The sequence below is a fragment of the Penaeus monodon genome, chromosome 7 (genome assembly GCF_015228065.2).
Source record: "Penaeus monodon isolate SGIC_2016 chromosome 7, NSTDA_Pmon_1, whole genome shotgun sequence".
In the NCBI taxonomy this organism is placed as follows: Eukaryota; Metazoa; Arthropoda; class Malacostraca; order Decapoda; family Penaeidae; genus Penaeus; species Penaeus monodon.
The window spans coordinates 37,180,416-37,200,415 of record NC_051392.1 but is presented as its reverse complement, the minus strand read 5'-3'; the positions used below and the strand labels follow the sequence as shown (position 1 = coordinate 37,200,415).

General features: G+C 38.5%; 2 protein-coding genes across 2 annotated transcripts in view; one reads left to right on the top strand and one right to left on the bottom strand.

Annotated features, from left to right (window-relative positions):
* The window catches only part of LOC119575242 (syntaxin-16-like), a 7,145-nt gene extending 6,419 nt beyond the window's left edge, over positions 1 to 726 (bottom strand). Inside the window, exon 1 of the mRNA XM_037922747.1 lies at positions 512 to 726. Coding sequence (XP_037778675.1) covers positions 512 to 595 — 84 coding nt within the window. The 5' untranslated portion in view covers positions 596 to 726. The remainder of the gene's footprint in view (positions 1 to 511) is intronic.
* Positions 727 to 6,710: 5,984 nt separating this feature from the next.
* On the top strand, positions 6,711 to 19,794 carry LOC119575627. The gene is made up of 6 exons (XM_037923261.1): positions 6,711 to 7,129; positions 13,970 to 14,167; positions 17,163 to 17,320; positions 18,745 to 18,913; positions 19,283 to 19,505; positions 19,645 to 19,794. The coding sequence occupies exons 1-6, from the start codon at positions 7,016 to 7,018 to the stop codon at positions 19,653 to 19,655; spliced, it is 873 nt and encodes a 290-aa protein (XP_037779189.1). The 5' UTR covers positions 6,711 to 7,015; the 3' UTR covers positions 19,656 to 19,794.
* The last annotated feature ends 206 nt before the right edge of the window (positions 19,795 to 20,000 follow it).

The following is a 20,000-nucleotide window of genomic DNA, read 5'->3' as shown; positions in this document are numbered from 1 at the left end:
GAGAGAGAGAGACAGCAAAATAGAGAAAGAGAAAGCAAAAGAGAGGGAGTACAAGAAAAAACAAGAGAGAGAGAGAGAGAGAGGGGGGAGCGGAGGGAGAGAGAGAGAGAAGGAAGGAGAGAGGAGAGAGAGAGGAGGAGGAGAGAGAGAGGAGAGAGAGAGAGAGAGAGAGAGAGAGAGAGGGGAGAGAGGCAAGAGAGAGAGGAGAGGCAGAGAGAGAGGGGAGGCAGAGAGGAGAAAATGAGAGGAAAGCGAAAGGAGGAGAGGAGAGAGAGAGGCAGAGGGGAGAGGGGGAGGGAGGAGGCGGCAGAGAGAGAGAGAGGAGAGGCAGAGAGAGAGAGAGAGAGAGGCAGAGAGAGGAAGAGCGAGAAGCAGAGAGAGAAAGAGTGGCAGAGAGAGAGGATAAAAAAAACAAGAGAGAGACAAACATCTCTCATATCCTCCCCACCCATAAAACCCCATAAAACAGACCCGAGTCCCGGGGATTGAAGGAGTCAGCTCACGCACTAACCTCCACGCGTTTATACATATTTCTCCTCTGTATCGCCTTATCTCTCATGATCAAGAAGATGTGTGTCAGGTTCTTCGACGCCATGGCCGCGGCTTCTGTCCCACCGCACTAGAATAACAGACAGAAAACCTCACAGAATCTCTCTCCTCTCTCCTGTCAAGAAGATCTGCCTCGATCAGCTGGTGGTTTGTTGTTGTTGGCAGTTGGTTCCTCCCGCGGCCGCGAGGTGGCTCTGCGCGCCCTCCTCACACCCCTCTTCCCTTTCAATCTCGGATTCTGATTTGATTCTCTTTCTGATTCTTCTGATTCTGATTCTGATTCTGATTTGTTCTGATTCTCTTTCTGATTCTGATTCTGATTCTGGTTCTGATTCTCTTTCTGATTCTGATTCTGATTCTTCTTTTTCTTCTGCTTCTGATTCTTTTTTTTTTCTTTATCTTCTTCTTGTCCTTCTGCTTCTGCTTCTGCTTCTTTTTCTTTTTCTTCTTCTTTTTCTTCTACTTCTTTTCTTCTTCGCTTCTTCTTTTCTTCTCTTCTTTTCTTCAACCTCTTCTTCTCTTCTTCAACCTTCTCTTCCTCTCTTCCTTTTTTCTCCAACCTCTTCTTTTTCTTCTTCTTTTTCTTCTTCAACCTCTTCTTCTCTTCTCTTCAACCTCTTCTCCCTCCGCTGGAAGAGAGAGAGAGAGAGAGAGAGAGCGTCCAATAAAACACGTCTTTGTATTTTCTTTATGCCTTCTTCCAGTAGTTTATTCTCACGGCTTTTTCATGAAACTCCGTTCCTGAGATATAGTCATATGATCATAACTCCTGTCTGGTTGATTTTACTTGGGAAAGAGCTCTTGCATTTTTCTTTTCTTTTCTTTAGGTGAAGTACAATATAGTATTACTATTTTATTACACACACACACACACACACACATACACACACACACTTCCTCTGTCCTTAGTGGTTCTAATTGATAGAAAGTTTGATTCGGGGGTATATTTATAACACGGTAGAGAGCAATGCGTCTCGAATAAGGAAGATCACGGACAGATTTTAGAATATTTTTCAGATCAGTAAATCTGATCAGGTGCCACTGACATGTTTAATGGAAGTAGTTTTTTACCCACATATTTCCTCTTTTTTGCAGTAGACTCGACAGAAAGATTAGCAGGTGTGACTGGGTCGTGGAATTTCCTGGAATAGCAACAAGGGGCCTCCATTCCACCTCTCTCTCTCTCTCCCGTCTTCATTACCCTCTTCACATCAGCAAGGGTCGGGGTTGCCTGGGGTGGTATGCTCCACACCTGGAATGTGAATGGCCACTCCAGGTGCTACCCTATTGTAGGGTGACTTTCTGCGCAGTCTTCGGTGAGATACTAATGTGAATTAAATAGATATGGGTAATGTATGTGTATACATAAGGTTTTAAATAATGTTGCCTTAGACGCTCGCTGTGTGTGTCTATGTGCGAAGTGTGTATGTGTGTATGTGTATGAGTGTGTGTGTGTGTGTGTGTGTGTGTTGTGTGTTTTGTGTGTGTGTTGTGTGTTTGTGTGTGTGTGTGTGTCAGTGCACGCATACGCGCGCGCGCGCGGGCGTGCGTGCGTGCGTGTGTGCCTGCATGCGTGCAGTGATACTTCGTCTCACCCCTGGCATTGCCTCGCACAGGCCACCCTAGTTGAAGAGCCTGGTCACACCACTGCTTGCAAATCATTATATACAACCGTAGTGGATGAAATCAGGATGCCTAATGACGTAAGGAATGCGGCCGAAAGGAACTTGGTACTTTCTGATAAAATTAAGAAACATTGTATCACTGATAAAATCTTTCAAAGGCCTTTGACCCCTCTCTACAGCCATGCGTTAATACGAAGTATCTAAAGGTTTAAAAATTATATATAATATATATATATATAAATATTATATATATATAAGATATTTAATGAATATAAATATGATATACACAACACACACACACACACACACAAAACACCAACAACAATAGATATTATATATATATATAATATATATATATATATATATAATATATATTATATATATATAGAATATATATATATATATATGTGTGTGTTTTGTGTGTGTGTGGGGTGTGTGTGTGTGTGTGTTGTGTGGTGTGTGTGTGTGTGTGTGTCTGTGTGTGTGTGTGTGTCCGAGTGTGTGTATATAATATATATATATATATATATTTATAAATATAATTCTTATATATATATATATATATATATACATATATTATATTTAAAATTTTATATATATATACATGATATATATATAAAATATATATAAAATATATATATAATATATATATATATATAAATAAAAATATTTTTTATATATTTTATATAGACGCACACATACATATATATACATATTAAAGTAACAATAGTAAGTCCATTTTTATATTCATTTCCTGAACCAACATTGGTTTTCTTATGGCAACAGCCTACAGGGGTAAAGATGAGAGAAAGACAGATCACGCTTACAGTTTGCTCTTCAGAATAAGCCCTGTCCATCGATTTCTTCAGTGTAGCCTTGTAACTACCACTATTTCTCTTTCTTTTCCCTGTCTTCCCAATCTCTCTTTTTTGATACACGCATATATGTATTTAAAATATATGGGATATAATATATATATATATTAAAATATATATATATGTATATATATAACATATAATACATATATATAAATATATATATATATATAAAATATATACATATTATATATAATTTATACATACACATATGTGTGTGTACATTAATATAAATATATATATATATATACTTATGTATGTGTAAAAAAATATATACTATATATATTATATACACACACACACACCAACCCCACACACCAACCACAAAAACAAAAACAGACATATATATATATATTTTTAATTATATTATATATATATATTATATATATTATAAAATTATGTATGTATGTATATATATATATATATATATATATATATATATATATGTATAAAATAATATATATATATTATATATATATAAAATATATATATATTTATATATTGTGTGTTGTGTGTGTGTGTGTTGTGTTTTGTGTGTGGTTTTGTGTGTGTGTGGTGTGTGCGTATAGTAATAGTAATGATACTAATATTTCATCTTTATTTCTATTTCTATTATTGTTATTATCATTGTTGTTGTTATTGCTGTCACTGTTATTATCTTTATCATCACCATCATCATCATCGTGGACCTGCTATAACTGGCCTATTTTCCATCTCGTTGTGGAAATTATACATAGGATGGGAAACTAATCCGAGTACGTCTTGCTTTCAACGTTTGGTGAGACTGTAATATGACCTTCTCTGGCGCATTAGTGGTGTTGCTGCAACCAAGAGCTCCACACTCTTCTCCGCACCGATTCTACTTCGACCCCTTGTGTTCAGGGCCGCGAGCCACATGGGACAATGAGGGTCTAAGCTGGCAGAATTGCTCAGCTGCTCTCCCTTGGCCCTTGAGGATTTTACATCGGGTTGATTCGCAGGTGACGCGTTGCCTGATTATGGCACTGATGTGATCAGATTATTGGATGTGCCTTATGGCACGTACTACAGTTCGCAGCCTTTCTTCAGTGGTTTCAACGTCCTTGGGGGCTGAGACACTGCTTTTTTTTGCGATAAAGAATGTAATTAAGGACCAAATAGGTGTCTGGCAGCCAGGATGATGTAGGCGAGACCCTAGATCACGTGTTTCACAGTACAGTACGTGTCCAAGTTTCTGTAAATCGTTTTTTCGGTTATACCTTTATCGAACCTTACTGTTGCGTAAACATATATCGTAAATTATTATTATTAGTTCAGAACTTGTGCGCATACGAGTCCTTTCAGTGATTGCAGTGGTAGTCTGTTAAGTCCACCCTTAGAAAAAAAAATGGTTATCATGCGGCATGAGATGTGTGTTCGCACAAGCTACTTACGTTTTAACATAATATATATTAATATATTCCCATTTTGCTTGTTAGTACATGATGCTATTCTACTTGGTTTCTGGGCATTTGGCTGCTGCAAGGACAAACAACAATCAATCAAATAAATCAATCCAGGTACTTCTGTGAGGACGAGGTCTTTGGCTGGGACGAGTCGGGATGATGCTTATGGTGTCTACACAACGCTCAAATTAGATTAATGCACTGGTAAATTATGTATATATATATATATATATATATATATATATATATATATATATATATATGTGTGTGTGTGTGGTGTGTGTGTTGTGTGTGGTTGTGTGTGTGGGGTGGCGGTGTGTGTGTGTGCGTTGGGTGTGTGTGTGTGTGTGTGTGGGTGTGTGTGGTGTGTGTGTTGTGTGTGGTGTGGTGTGTGTGTTGGTGTGTGTGTGTGTGTTGAAGTGTGTGTGTGTAAATCTGTAATGTTACATGCATATTTTGCTTATTTAGTAATGTATATATATTATATAGATAGATATATATAATATATATATATATATATATATATATATATATATGCATATTATATATATATATATATAAATATATATATATATATATAATATATATATATATATGTGTTGTGTGTGTGTGTGTGTGTGTGTGTGAGTGTGTTGTGTGCGCACACACACACGCATATATGAAGTGTATGTATATACATGTAGGTGTATATGCATATATAGATATTATATAATATTATATATATATAATATATATATATATATATATATATATTATATATATGCTATATATCTATTTATAGATATATCTATGTTATATATATCTACTGTATATATAATATATAAGGTATATATTTATATGATTTATATGTAATATACATATAATTTACCAGTGAATGTGTGTATAAAAAAGTATATGTATGTACGCCACCACACACCGCACACACACAGCACCCACACACACACACCAACACACACACCGACACACATACTCACACACATACACACACATAGACACACACAACACACACACACACACACCACACACACACACACACAGATAATTAGTATATTATATATATGTACACATACATATGTATTATAGATATATATATATATATATATACATATGATATATATATATATAATATAATCTATATATATATTCATATATATACACCACACACCACAAACACACAACACACACACACCACACACATATATAATATATATATTATATTATTTGTACACATACAATATGTATATATATATGTATATCTATATATATATACATATATCTATATATATAGATATATATATATCTATATTATATTATATATATATATATATACACACCAGCACACACACCACACACAAGAAACAAGCGAGTGCGTGTGTGTGTGGTGGTTTGTGTGTTGTGTGTGTGTATTTGTATGTGTATGTGTAATGTGTATGTATGTATTTATATGTAATATATATATATTTATACATATATATATATATTATCTATTATATATACTCTATATATATATAGTGTGTGTGTGTGGGTGTGTGTGTGGTGTGTGTGGTGTGTGTTTGTGTGTGTGTGTGTTGTGTGTGTGTGTGTGTGTGTGTGTGATATTATATATATATTATATGTATATATATAGCTATATATATATATATATATATATATATATGTGTGTGTGTGTGTGGGGTTGTGTGTGTCTCTATTATATTTATCCATCATATATTATACTATAGTCTGTATATATACTATTATTCTGTGTATATATCTATCTATCATATATATATACCTCTCTATATATATATGCGTGTGTGTGTGTGTGTGTGTGTGTGGTGTGTGGTGGTGTGTGTGTGTGTGGTGTGTGTGTTTGCGTGTGCGTGCGTGTGTGTATGTGTGTGTGTTGGTTGTGTGTGTGTGTGTGTGTGTGTGTGTGTGGTGTGTGGGTGTGTGTGTGTGTGTGGTACATATATACACACATAATGTATATTCTATATATATATATCTATCTATATATATATATATATCTCTATAGAGACAGGAAGAGAGAGAGAGAGAGAGAGAGAGAGAGAGAGAGAGAGAGTGAGGGAGAGAATAAGAGAGAGGTAAAACGACAGTATACATGTATATGCATATACGTATATATTAGCATACATACATCTCTGAATACAGACGATATACGCACAAATAAACAAATTCACGCACGCGCGCGCGTATATGCACAGATATAGAGACACAAATACATAGACATATAGATGGGTATATAGGCAGGTGAAATATGCAGCGGCAGCCGTGTACGTAAATATATACCTGAAGGTATTGCACATGTGTGTCCGTACGTACAAATACGGTCTCCTTCTCATTGATATCTTTCCACCGTGGGTAAACGGACCCCCCCCCCCTCCCTCCTCCTTCAAAGACCCACGAATTCTAACAGCCGCTTAAAAAAAAAAATAAAAACCTTACGATAGAGAAAAAAAAAAAACATAATCAAACCCATCGTAGATCTACCGTCACAAGTTACGCAGCTCGAACGACGGCTACGAAGGGCCAGAGGGGGATGGCGAAGGAACCATCGGCTCAGCGCCCCGATCTGCCATTGTTTGGGATCGGCCATATTGAACCCTGGACGGTGGGGGCTCGGAGACTCCTCATTGCGGTTCGCTGTTGGAAGGTGGGTCCGCCCTCCGCCGAGGCCTTTCGTGCATGGCGGCAGGGCGTCGGGGGGGCTGTTGCGAAGGCCGCTCGGGAGGGCGAGAGGCAGACGGGCCGGCCGGAGGAGGAGGAGGAGCGCCGGCAGGGGGATAAAACAGGCGAATTGGTGGGTCGCCATGGAGGAGGAAGCCTAACCGCTCGCAGGAGAAGATGTTTCAACAAATGCTTGTTGTTGTTTGTTTTTTTTTTCCTCCTCCTCTCGCGCACACACATACTCCCCTGCTCGGAGGTGGAAGTTTGCGCTAGCCCGGCCGAGGGGGAAAAAAAAAAAACCCTGTGTTTTAAGGAATCGTGGGGGGAAAAGGGAGCGGAAGTAGTCGCTAAGAGAGGAAAGACTAACGTCATTACGGCCCCTTCATCTCGAGAGGAGCAGGAGAGGCAGGCCGCGGGGAGGGCAGGCCGAGGGCAGGACAGCCTCCCTTGCTTGGGCTCTCTCGTTTCGTGGCCTGGGGCGGGTTTGTGCGCGACTGGGGGCTATGAGGCTGGGGGTTTAATGTCAGAGGCTTAGAGTAATCGTGAACGAGAAGCGGTGGGTTTTCGAGACATTGGAGATGGGGCTTCTGTTTTAGGGTGTAGGACTACTGCTCCATGGTATTTGTAGGGATTATCCATGGGAACTGCTTTGTCAAAGTAACTGATAGTGAGACAGAAGGCGGTAAAGCATTTTATGCGCCAGGTTGTAGAATTATTAATGATGTTCAGAAGGTACCTGGGCATCTTGGTGCTTTTGGTGCAGCATCAGCATCACCTGTTGATATTCTGGCATTGAATTCGTAGTTTCCAGATAAATATATTTAAATTGGCAATCTACTGTAAAAAAAAAAAAGTATAGAAACTGTGGTGGTACGTAGGGCTTTCGGTACAGATCACGATAAGTTTAAGGCATTAGTATTTGTGGTAAATTTTCAGTTTCAAGCAGCCTCAGACTTCTCCTTTTGGAGAGACTGATATGTGCGGCAAATGACCTTATTATTTTTGATTGGCAACAGAAGTACATAGAAGATATGTTTCTTAGATTTGTTCACTCATTTGCATATGTTATTTGCCCTATAAAAGATGGCTTGTGGAAATTTACCTGGTACGGCAATTGTTCCTTAAAGCTGGTAGAGATGCAGTGTATTTGTTATATGTTGGGAGCTGGTGCACTACCCTCTAATATATTGTTTGATAAAGAAGAAGCCCAAGCTTGACCTTAGCAGAAGATACTTAGTGGAGATTTGTTTTCATCACTGGAGTACCATGGTTAAAGCAATATCAGTATTAGCATTATATTAGTACAGGTTCATTTTAAAGAAATCTCAAACCTTCACGTGTGGTTATTAAAAATAATATTCCTGTACTTAAAATTTTTTGTCCTTTTTTCTTGGTGTTTTAGGGGGGGGGGGATTTTTTCATGAGAGCCATCACAGTTTTAAAATTTAAATTTTTTTTAGTGGAAAACTCTCTCCTCTCTCCCCTCTCTCTCTCTCTCCCCCCCCCCCCCCCCCTCTTTTTTCGTCTCTCCCCTCTCTCCTCTCTCCTCTCCCCTCTCTTTTCTCTCTCTCTCTCTCCATCTCCCCTTCTTTCTCCCCTCTCTCCTCTCCCCCCCCTCTCTCTCTCCCCCCTCTCTCTCTCCCCCTCTCTCCCCGCCCCCTCCTCTCTCCCCCTCTCTCTCCCCTCTCTTTTCTCTCCAAACTCCCCCTCTCTCTCCCCCCTTTTTCTTTTCTCTCTCTTCTCTTCCCCTCTCCTCTCCTCTCCCCAAACTCCCTCTCTCTCTCTCCCTCTCCCCTCTTTCTCTCTATCTCCCTCTCTCTCTCTTCTATCTCTCCCAACCCCTCTCCTCTCCTCTCCCCTCTCCCCTCTCTCTCCCCCCTCTCTTTTCTCCCTCTCTCTCTCTCTCTCTCTATCTCCACTCTCCCCCTCTCTCTTTCTCAATCTCTCTCTCTCTCTTACTATCTCCCATCTCCATCTCTCTCTCTATCTCCATCTCTCTCCCCTCTTCCCCTCTCTCTCCCTCTCCCCCCTCCTCTCTCCCCTCCTCCTCCCCTCTCCTCCCCCTTCTCTCTCTCCTCTCTCTCCCCGCCCCCCTCTCTCTCTCCCTCCTTTGCTCCCTCCCCCCTCTCTCTCCTCTCCCCACCTGCCCCTCTCTCTCTCCTCTCTCCCTCCCATCTCTCTCTCCCCCGCCTCTCTCTCTTCCCCCTCTCCTCTCTCTCCTTTTTTTCTCCTCTCTTCTCTTCTCTCTCTCTCCCTCTTTTCTCCTTTTCTCCCTCCTCTCTTCCTCTCTCTCTCCCTCCCCTTTTCTTTTCCTCCCCTTCTCTCTCTCTCTCTTCTCCCTCCCGCCTCTTTTCTGCTCCTCTCTCTCTCATCTTTCCCTCTCTCTCTCTTTTCTCTCTTCTCCATCCTCTCTCTGTCTTCTCCCTCTCTCTCTCTTCTCCATCTCTCCCTCTTCTCCCAAACCTCTCTCTCTCTCCATCTTTTTCTCTCTCTCTCCCTCTCCCCCCTCTCTCTCTTTCCATTTTTTTTCTCTCTCTCTCCTCCATTCCCCCCATCTCCTCTCCCTCTCCCTCTCCCTCCCTCCTCCCCCTTTTTCCCCTCCTCTCCCTCTCCTTTTCCCCCTTCTCTCTCTCGTCATTTTCTCTCTCCCCCTCCCCTCTCCCCTCTCTCTCTCCTTCCCCCCTTTTTCTCTCTCTCTCTCTCTCTCTTCTTTCTCTCTCCTCTCCTCCTCTTCTCCCTCTCTCCCCCTCTTCTCTTCTCTCCCCCACTTCCTTTTTTCTCGCCCCCCCTCCTCTCTCTCCCCTCTCTCTGCTCTCCTCTCTCTCTTTTCTCTCTCTCTCTCTCTCTCCCCTCTCTCCCTCTTTTCTTTTCTCTCACTCCCTCCGTTTTTCCCTCCTCCGCCCCCCTCTTCTCCCCCCCCTCTCTCACTCCCCCCGTCTCTCTCTCTCTCCCTCCTCCCTCTCTCTCCTCCTCCCCTCTCGGTCTCTCCCCTCTCTCCCCCTCTCTTCTCTCTCTTCTCCTTTTCTCTCTCTCCTCTCTCCCCTGCCCCCTTTTCCCCCCCCTCTCTCCTCTCTCTCTCTCTTACTCCCTCCGTCTCTCTCTCTTACTCCCTCCGTCTCTCTTCTCTTACTCCCTCCGTCTCTCTCTCTTCTCCTTTTCCGTCTCTCTCTCTCTTCTCTCTCTCTCTCTCTCCCCCTCCCTTTTTCCCTTTTCCCCCCTTTTCCCCCCTCTCCTCTTTTCTCTCCATCTCCCTCTCCTCTCCCCTCCTTTTCCCCCCTCTCCCCCTCTCTCTCTTCCTCCCTGTTTCTCCCCTCTCCTTTTTCTCTCTCTCTCTCTCCTCTCCTCTCAATTTCCTCTTTTCCTCCTCTCTCTCTCTCTCTCTCTCCCCTCCCTCCCTCCCTCCCCACCTCTCCCCTCCCCCTCCCCCCTCTCTCTCCTCCCATCCCCCCTTTTCCCCCTCTCCCTCCCTCCTCTCCCTCTCTCTCTCTCTCTCTTTTAACTCCTCCCCCCCCTCCCCCTCTCTTCTCTTTTCTCTCCTCCCTCTCCCTCTCTCCTTTTCTCTCTTTCCAAAAAACCTTCCCCCCCTCTCCCCCTCCCCTCTCTCATCCCCCTTTCCTTTCCCCCACTCTCCTCTCCTCTACTCCCCCCGTTCCCCCCTCTTCTCTCTCTCTCCCTCTACTCCCTCCTCCCCCCTCTCTCCCCTCTCCTCTACTCCCCCCTTCCCCCTCTCTTTTCTCCTCACTACCCCCCGCCCCCCTTTTCCTTCCCTCCTCTCCCCCTCTCATTTTGTCTCCCTCCGTCTCCCCCCCCTCTCTCTTCCCCCTCCCCCTCCCCCTCCCTCCTCTCCCCCCTCTCCCTCTCCATCCTCCGTTTTCCCCTTTTTCCTTTTCCCCTCATCTTTCCCCCCTCCCCCTTTTCCCTCTCTCCATCCCTCCCCTCCTCTCCTCTTTTTCTTTTTTTCCCCCTTTTTCTCCCCTCCTCCCCCCGGGGCCCCCTTTTCTTTTCCCCTCTCTCCCCTCCCCCCTTCCCTCTCTCTCTCTTTTCTCTCCTCCGCCTCTCCCTCTCCCCCTCTCTCTCTCCCTCCCTCCTTTTCCCTCCCCTCTCTTTTCCTTTTTTCTTCCCCACTCCCTCCGTCTCCTCCCCTCTTCTCTCTCTCCCTCCTCCCTCTCCCCTCTCTCTCCCCCTCACTCCTCTCCTTTTCTCACCCCCCCTCCGCTCCCTCCTCCTCCCTCTCCCCTCTCTCTTTCACTCCCTCCCTTCCCCCCTCTCTCCTCTTCTCTCTCCCCTCCCCTCCCCTCTCCCCCAAAATTTGTCTTCATCCCCCTTTCTTCCCCCCTCCCTTTCTCTCTCTCTCTCCCCTTTCTCTTCCCTCCCTTTCTCTATCTCTCCCCTTTGTCTTCCTCCCCTTTCCCCTCCCCTCCCCTCTCTTCTCTCCTCTCTCCCCCTTTTCCTCTCTCTCCCTCTCTCTCTTCTCTTTTCTCTCTTCTCTTCTCTCTCTCTCTCTCTCTCTCCTCTACCCCTCTCTCTCCCCCTCCCTCTCTCTCCCCCTTTCTTTTCCTCCCCCTCTCCCTCCCCACTTCTCTCTTCCTCTCTTCTCCTCTCTCCCCTACTCTCTCCCCTCCCCTCTCCCTTCGTCCTTTTCCCCCTCTCCCCTCTCTCTCTCTCTCTCCCCTTCTCTCTCTCTCTCCTCTCCTCTCTCTTCCCCCCTCTCTCCCCCCTCTCTCCTTCCCTCTCCTCTCCTCCTCCTCTCTTCTCTCCTCTTCCTCTCTCTTCTCTCTTCCCCTCCCCTCCCCCCAAACCCTTTCCCTCTCCCCCTCTCCCCCCTCCTCTCCCTCTCTCCCCCTCCCTTTTCCCCCCAATTACTCTCTCTCTCCCCTCTCTCCCCCTCTACTCCTCTCTCTCTCCTCCCCCCCCTTCTCTCTCTCCTCGGGTCTCTCTCCCGTCTCTCTTCCCCTCCTCTCTCTTCCTCTCTCTCTCCTCCCTTTTCCTCTCCCTCTCTCTCCTCCCCTCTCGCACCCTCCCTTTCCCCCTCTCCCCCCTCTTTCCCCCTTTTCTCTTTTTCCCCCTCTCTTTTCAATTCCTCTCTCCCTTTTCCCCTCCCCTCTCATCTCTCTCTCCTCTCTCCCTTCTTCTCCCCTCCTCTCTCCTCTACTCTCCCCTACTCTCTCTCTCCTTTTCTTCTCTCTCTCCTCTACTCTCTCTCTCCTCTACTTCTCTCTCTCCCCTACCTCTCTCTCTCCTTACTCTACTCTCTCTCTCCCCTCTTCTTTTCCTCCTCCTCTTCTCTCCTCTCCCCTCTCTCTCTTCCTCCTTTTTCTTTTTCCTTTTCTCTTCCCCCTTTCTTTCCTTTATCTCCTCTCCTCCCCCTCTCCTCTCCTCCCCTTTTTCCTCTTTGTTACTTCCCTCTCTTTTCTATTCTTTCTCGGTCCTTTATCTTTTTTCACATTTTCCCCCTTTTCCCCTCCCAAAACCCCTCCATTTTTATCCTCCTCCCCAAATCCTTCTCCCTCAAAACCCTCCCCCTCTATCCCTCCATTCCCTACCCCCCCCCACCCCCCCCACCCCCCCCACCCCCAACCCCCCCAACCCCCCCGGCCCCACCCCCGCCCCTACGTTTTTCTTCTTTCCTTTTCCCCTCTGTACCTCTCTTTTTCTCTCCCGTCCCTTCTTTTCAATTGTTTTTTTTTCTTCCTTTCTCCCCTTCTCCTTTTTTCCTTTTTCCCCCTTCCTTTTTCCTTTTTTTTCCAGGTTTGGGTTGGGGCAAAAGGTAGATTATAATTTATTGGCTTTTTCTCTTTTCTTTAAAAAAAACAGTTTTCCTCACTGTTTAACCCTAAAAAGGTCCAAAATTTTATCCCCTTCACAGGACATGTCCCTTTTCCCAAAACCCGGGGTCCCCATGGTGGTTCCCCCCCGGGTCCTGCAGCTGGGCCCCCCCCCCCCCCCCCCCCCCCCAAACAACCCCAAACACCAAAAAAAAAAAAAAAAAAAAAAAAAAAAAGGGGGGGGGGGGGGGGGTTTTTTTTTAAAACCTTTTTTTTTTTCCTTTTGGGGGAAAAAAGGTTTTTTTTTTAAAAACCCCCCTTCCTTTTTCCCTTTTCCTGGCAGTTAAATTTTAGGGGAAAACCCCCCCCCCGGGGAGGAAAAAAAAGTTTTCTTTAAAAAAAAATAAAAATTTTGAAAAGAAAAAAAAAAAAAAAAAAAAAAAAAAAAAAAAAAAAAAAAAAAAAAAAAAGAAAAAAAAAAAAAAAGGCTTTTTTTTTTTTTTTTTTTTTTTTCTTTTTTTTTTTTTTTTTTTTTTTTTTTGAACAAACCAAAAAAAAACCACAAAAAAAACATTTTTTCCATGTTGAAAAAGCATAACACACGGCCACATGTCCCGGGTTCACGCATACAACACAGGGTCCACAGCGTGCAATACACGAAGGGGTCCATGTCAGCTACACAGCCACACACACACCACACACACCCCACCCCAAAAAACACCCCACACACACACCACACCCCACAACACACACACACACACAACAACACAACACACACAAAAACACACATACATATGGTAAAAGAGAAGGAGCATTAACTTGACTGTCACTGCTCTTGACCATACTTGTTGATAGAACAGATACTCACCAGTAACCACGTCTTTACAATAGTTTTTTGTGTAGAGAGCTATCAGTGATAACAAAAAGTTTAAAACAATGGTTTGGGAAAAGAAATTTTAACCTTTCTTTAATAGGAATACTTTATGCCTTTTTTTTGCCATGGTATAAGTTGAGGCAAAAGCGTGAGCATTATAATTGATTCTTTTTCTTCTTCTTTTCAGACAACAGTTCTGACCATGGCATGTGTAACTCTAAAAAGGTCCTTAGAATTTGATCCCCTTCACCATGGTACATGTACCCCTCGGCCCCACAAGAGGCGGCTTTTTGTGCCGGGTGTCACCCAGAGGGCAGCTGTTCTGCCGCCAACAGAGCCACAGTCCCCATTCTCGAGGTCCCCCACCAATCTTAAATGCAGGATAGTAAAAATGGGGGAAAAAAATTTTTTAAAAAAAAAAGTTTGAGAAGAAAGGCTGTTCGTTACACTTTTAAACTGCACTATAACATACCTTAATTAAAACTACTATATTATTATTTAATCTTTTATTTATCTATATCTATCTATTTATCTTATCTACTATTTTATCAATTACTACATTTACAAAAAATTTAAAATTTTTTATTTAATTTAAAAAATTAATAAATTTTAATTATTTAAAAATATATAATAAAAAATATAATATATATATATAATAAAATATTTATTTATTTTTTATATTAATTTTTTTTAAATTTTAAATTTATTTTAGTAAAATTATATATAATTTTTTAAAATAATAAAATATATTTTTATTTTTTATTATAATATAATAATATAAAAAATATATAATATATAATATAATATATAAATATAAAAAAAAATATATTTTACATATATAATTTTATATATATATATATATATATAAAATAATTAAATATAATTATATATTATATATATAAAATATATTTTATAATATATATTATATTAAAATATAAAAATATATATTAAAATATATAATAATATAATATAATATTATAATATAAAATATATATATTAAATTTAAAATTTAATATAATATATAATATAAATAATTTATTATTTATAAAAATTATATTTTAATTTAAAAAATTTTTTAAAAATTTTATTTATTTTTTAAAAATTATATATAAAAAATATTATTAAAAATATTATTTTTTTATTATATTAATAAAAAAAAATTTTTTATATAATTTTTATGTATTTTAAAAAAAAATTTTAAATATATAAAAAAAAAATAAATTTAAAAAAAATTTTCAATAAAAAATTTTAAAAAATTAAAAAAAATATATAATATTTATATGTTTATATTTTTTATTTTAATTATATTTTGGTTTAAAATTATTATTATTTATATTTAAATATATATATTTATATATAATTTAAAATTTATTATACATATAATACATATATATTTATATATAATATTATATATATTAATATTCTTATATAATTATATATATATATATAAAAAAAACTTTAATTAAATTAATATATTATTATATTATAATATATATATAAATTATTTAAAATAGATAAAAATTAAAATAAAAATAAAAATATAAAATTGTTATTTTTATTTTATATATATTTTTTTAATTATAATATTTTAATATATTATAATATATTTTAATTTTAAATTTTATATTTATTTATATATATTATAAAATTATTATATTAAATTTATATATATTTTAAAATATATATATAGTATAGATATAATAATAATATTAATTAATTTTTTTACTAATATAATTATATTTTTATTTTTTTATAATTTATTAATATAGGGAAATATTTATATTATAATTTGATAAAATTTTATATTTAATATATATTATTTAATATATAAAAAATAAAAAATTAAAAAAATTATATATATAAAATATATATAATAATATAAAATTTATATATATATATTATATTATAATAAATATAATGTATATATAAATTATATATATTAATATATAATTTATATATATAAAAATATTTTATATTATTAATTTATATATAAAATTTTTTTAATTTTTTTTATATTTTATTTTTATATTTTAAAAATTTTTTTTTTAAATTTTTTTTTTTTTTTTTTTATTTTTTTTTTTTTTTTTTGGGTATATGTTTTTTTACGGTGGTTCCCCGAAACCCGAGGGTCTAGACCTGGAGTTTTCTTCCATCTTTAAAGGGTTAACTCTCCAGGAATATTTTTTTTGTATAATTTTTATATTTTAATACAAAACTCTTACTTTGACTATTTATGCTATATTTAGTTAAGCATTCTTCGTAATCTTAATTTGTTCCTACATTGGCAAAGTTTTTCTTTCCAGCTATTCTTAATACCAGACAGGTGTGTAAAATTCCCTTAACTTTTTTTCAGGCAAAAAGCACAAAAAAATTCGTGAAAGACCGGGGGTTTTAAAACGGCGGAAGATGTGCAGTCTGAGAGCGCAGCATGGAGGGGGGTAAAAGGTATGAGTCCCCAGTTTTTCCTCCATTCAGCATTTTCCCGGCGTCCCCTTTACTTCACCGTCTCCAAAAAAAACCCAGCACGTCATAAGTACTGGGTTGGGCTCCCCCCCACCAACCACCCCTCACACCACCATTTTTCTTTGGAAAAAAAAGCCCTCTTCCTTAGACAGGTAGGAAGAGTTAATGCTTTTAAAGAAAAAAATCTTTAGCTTTGGTCTTTCTGATTATTACACAAAAATGGTGAATGGAGACTTCTATGCTTTAATGCCAGTGGAAATTTCTCTCTTCTTTCTGTACTGGTAGATCTAGATAAAACTTATAGCATCTCTACTTTTGCATACATCACCTGCTAAATCTCAGATTCATATCTCATTGGTTTGGGGAAAAGCACCCCAAAGAAAGGGGGAGGAGGCAAAAAACAAATGTAATCCAATGACTATTGCCCTTGAAGGAATTCCCAGACAAACCATATATAGTTTGGAAACTCAGTGAAATGAATGTTAAAATTTCTTTAGTTTTGGGTAGAAAAGTGAATTGAAAATACAATCAGTTGAAGCAATTTTTCTAGTTTACAAAAAATATCATGAATATGAAAATACTTATCATTGGTTTCTGCTCTATAAAACGATGCAAGTTCCATTCAAAAGCACAGATAGAAAAGATGTTATGACAAATAATCATTTTGAGATACCACACTGAGAAGTGTATGTAGTCCTCTTCCTGGCTAACGTTGGCAAAATACTTTCTACATCTCTGGCAATGTATTTATAAAATTATTGGAGCAATAGAATACTAGAATGGTACAGTTGTTTTATTATATCTAACCAATAAGTATGTGAGGTCAGATATAAGTATGGTAATGGAAAGTGCAGAGCAGGAAAATTACATTGTCTTTGAAACACAAATTGGCAAAAAAAAAAGTAGAACTTTCTCAGTGTGCAATCTACACTGTTGAGAAAGAAATGGCAAGTTTTATAGGTTCCATGAATGATGCAGTTATACGAGATACCAAAAAGTGCCGCAATCTGAATTTTAGAGCATTCATAGAATTAGGGATGAATATATGGTTGAAATATAAAACCAAATATGAAGTGTATTGTTTCCATGAGACCCCTTTATACTTCCCTTAGCAGATAGGTCATAACATCAATTTTTACAAATTTGGCGATGAAAATTTGTCATATGAATGTCCAGTGATGCAAGAATTATATTTTTAATGGTTATTTAGATTTTTCTTACTAATCAAAGAAATCTACCTTTGGTTTCCCTAAGGTAAGTAGACAAATGCTCTAAGGAGCTCCAAAATATACATAAAAATAGGCTAAATAGAAATGATAATGTCAAGCATTCTAAATGCTGTTGCAAGTATTACTGCTTTTACTTGGCCATTGTTGATTGCATTTCAAATTTAATGCTTTTTGCTAGCAACATATGGTTGAACCTGGCAACTGAAAATTAGATCTCAAAACATTCTGGGGGGGGAGGGGGCTGTAATGCATGGCTTTAGGTTGTCACTTTACTTTTGTTGTCAAAAAATCCTCAGTTTATTTTTTTCAGGTAGGGTCATACATAGTTTACTTATTATTTGGCTTGTAATCAATATAGAGGTGATTTTTATAATTGGGAAGTAATTGTAATTGTTTGGACTTTAAATTGACAATACCTGTGTCTTGTTTGTAACTTTTTTTTATAAAATTCCATTTCCTCTGTAGGCGGTTATTGTGTACTATGAATGTTGTTTTGTAAAGAAGGTATGCTAATTCATACATAACACAATCATATTGTAAGCAAATAGACATGCATACCCAACATTTAAGTTATTGGTTTGATATTTTTTGTCAATTTCATGATGGTTGTGTTTTATAATTTGGTGACTTATATACAGTAGAGGAATAAAATCTAGTCCTTCAACAGTAGCAGCAGGTCATTAATGCTATATGGTTAGCTTCTTAGTGTACTTCTATTTTTTTATAAGTATAAATTAGTTTATTTGTGTTTAGGTTTATGGTATTTAGCTGTTGTGTATTTTATTTGGTTGTTATTTTATATTGTTGTGTTTATTTGTGTATTTGTGTGTGTGTATTTGTGTATTTGTGTGTGTGTATTTGTGTATTTGTGTGTGTATTTGTGTATTTGTGTATTTGTGTGTGTATTTGTGTATTTGTGTATTTGTGTGTGTGTATGTATTTGTGTGTGTGTGTGTGTGTGTGTGTGTGTGTGTTTTTATTCAGCTATAAGTAAATGTATGGAAGATGGTCCCAGTGGTAAGGTACCAGCTAAACTAATTATTAAGTTTAAACAACTATTAGAACTATTGCAGTTAATAGTTTAAACAGTGGGTATTTATTAGGGAAGCTGTAGAGAAGTAATGTCAGCTTATTTCGACTCCCAAAGTAGTCCAACCCACACAGGTCCTCATGGATAAGGGATTAAGGTCTCCCTAGGGCGTCATTCTTGCCTAATCCCATGATGAGGATGTTTTTTTGTAACGTCACTTTATTAACCCTACAATGACAGTGCCAGTAATTTCAATGTGTTACTCATTCTGGTGACTTCTGGCAACTTCCTGGGGGGTTCACTGTGTACAACGGCCCATCCCGCTCGACAAGTCACGATTCCGATAGTCCTACCTTTCATGATTAGTTACTTTTTCATGGTGGCTATAGGCTTGCTCAGCTATAATGCTGTTTGTATGTTGGCAACAAGCAAAAATCCATGTAGATGTACCTGGTGCAAATTGCCCATGTAAGCAATTTACCCCACTTATGCCCTTGCTACACCTGAGGTGGGCTCTAACAGTCAAATGGTAGCTCCCTCATACGTGTACGAATACTGTAAGCTAACTAATTCCAAATGACCTCTCTATCTCCCCCCTCTTGGGGACAGTCTTCTTGAGGCAGTGGTGATGAAAGTGAAAAGATTATTAGAAATGAAAATGTTATGCTCACAGAATAAAAATACATATGAAATATAAAATGCCATATTGCACTATTTAGAATGAAGAATTTGAAACTACTGTTAAAGTTTATTTATTTTATATTTATATTTTTTTTATTTATTTATTTATTTATTTTTTTTATATAATAATAATATTTCACTGCTCATTATTCCACAGGTGAATCTCATCTGTGAACAGCTTCTGCGAGAACGAGAGGTGAAGATCCGTGAGGAGTATGACAAGGTATTGGCTTCCAAATTGGCTGAACAATACGATTGTTTTGTACGTTTTACTACAGACCAGATTCAACAGAGGCTCTCTCAGGCTGCCCTACCGAGCTGTAAGTCTATTGCCCTGTGTTCTCTTCTTTTGCCTCCATAGTATATTTGATTGTTATATGAATTGTACTTTAGCCTTTCTGGCTGTGAAATTTATGTATGTGCCTAATCATACTCTATTTTTTTCTTCTTCTTTTCCAGATCTTTCATAAGGAAGAGAGAAATGTTTGATGTGGACTATTGTGCCTTGGAAGGTACAAAGGTGGAAGTGGCATGGTTGTTAATACCCAAAAGTGTTAACATTGTACATAGAAAATTACCAGGAAGAGAGATGTGTTCAAGAGTGTATTTAGTGGTTACTGGCTGAGATGGATATAGAACAAATATATGATGGTTAAAGCCAAGTGATAAAAGTTTGGCAGTGTCAGGTTTCATACTTTGTATATCCATATCAATCAAGACTTGGTCAGTCCAAGATGAAGTCACCTGCATAACAGAAAGCAAAAATTAGGGGGACAGATGAAGAGTGGCAGCTTGGGTGACAAGTGTAAGGTAAC

Coding starts and splice junctions, on each gene's coding strand:
- LOC119575627 (XM_037923261.1), top strand. CDS start 7,016: ATGGCGAAGGAACCATCGGCTCAGCGCCCCGATCTGCCATTGTTTGGG. Junction 14,168..17,162: donor CCAATCTTAAATGCAGGATA/GTAAAAATGGGG, acceptor GAACTTTCTCAG/TGTGCAATCTACACTGTTGA. Junction 17,321..18,744: donor TATAAAACCAAATATGAAGT/GTATTGTTTCCA, acceptor CTACAATGACAG/TGCCAGTAATTTCAATGTGT.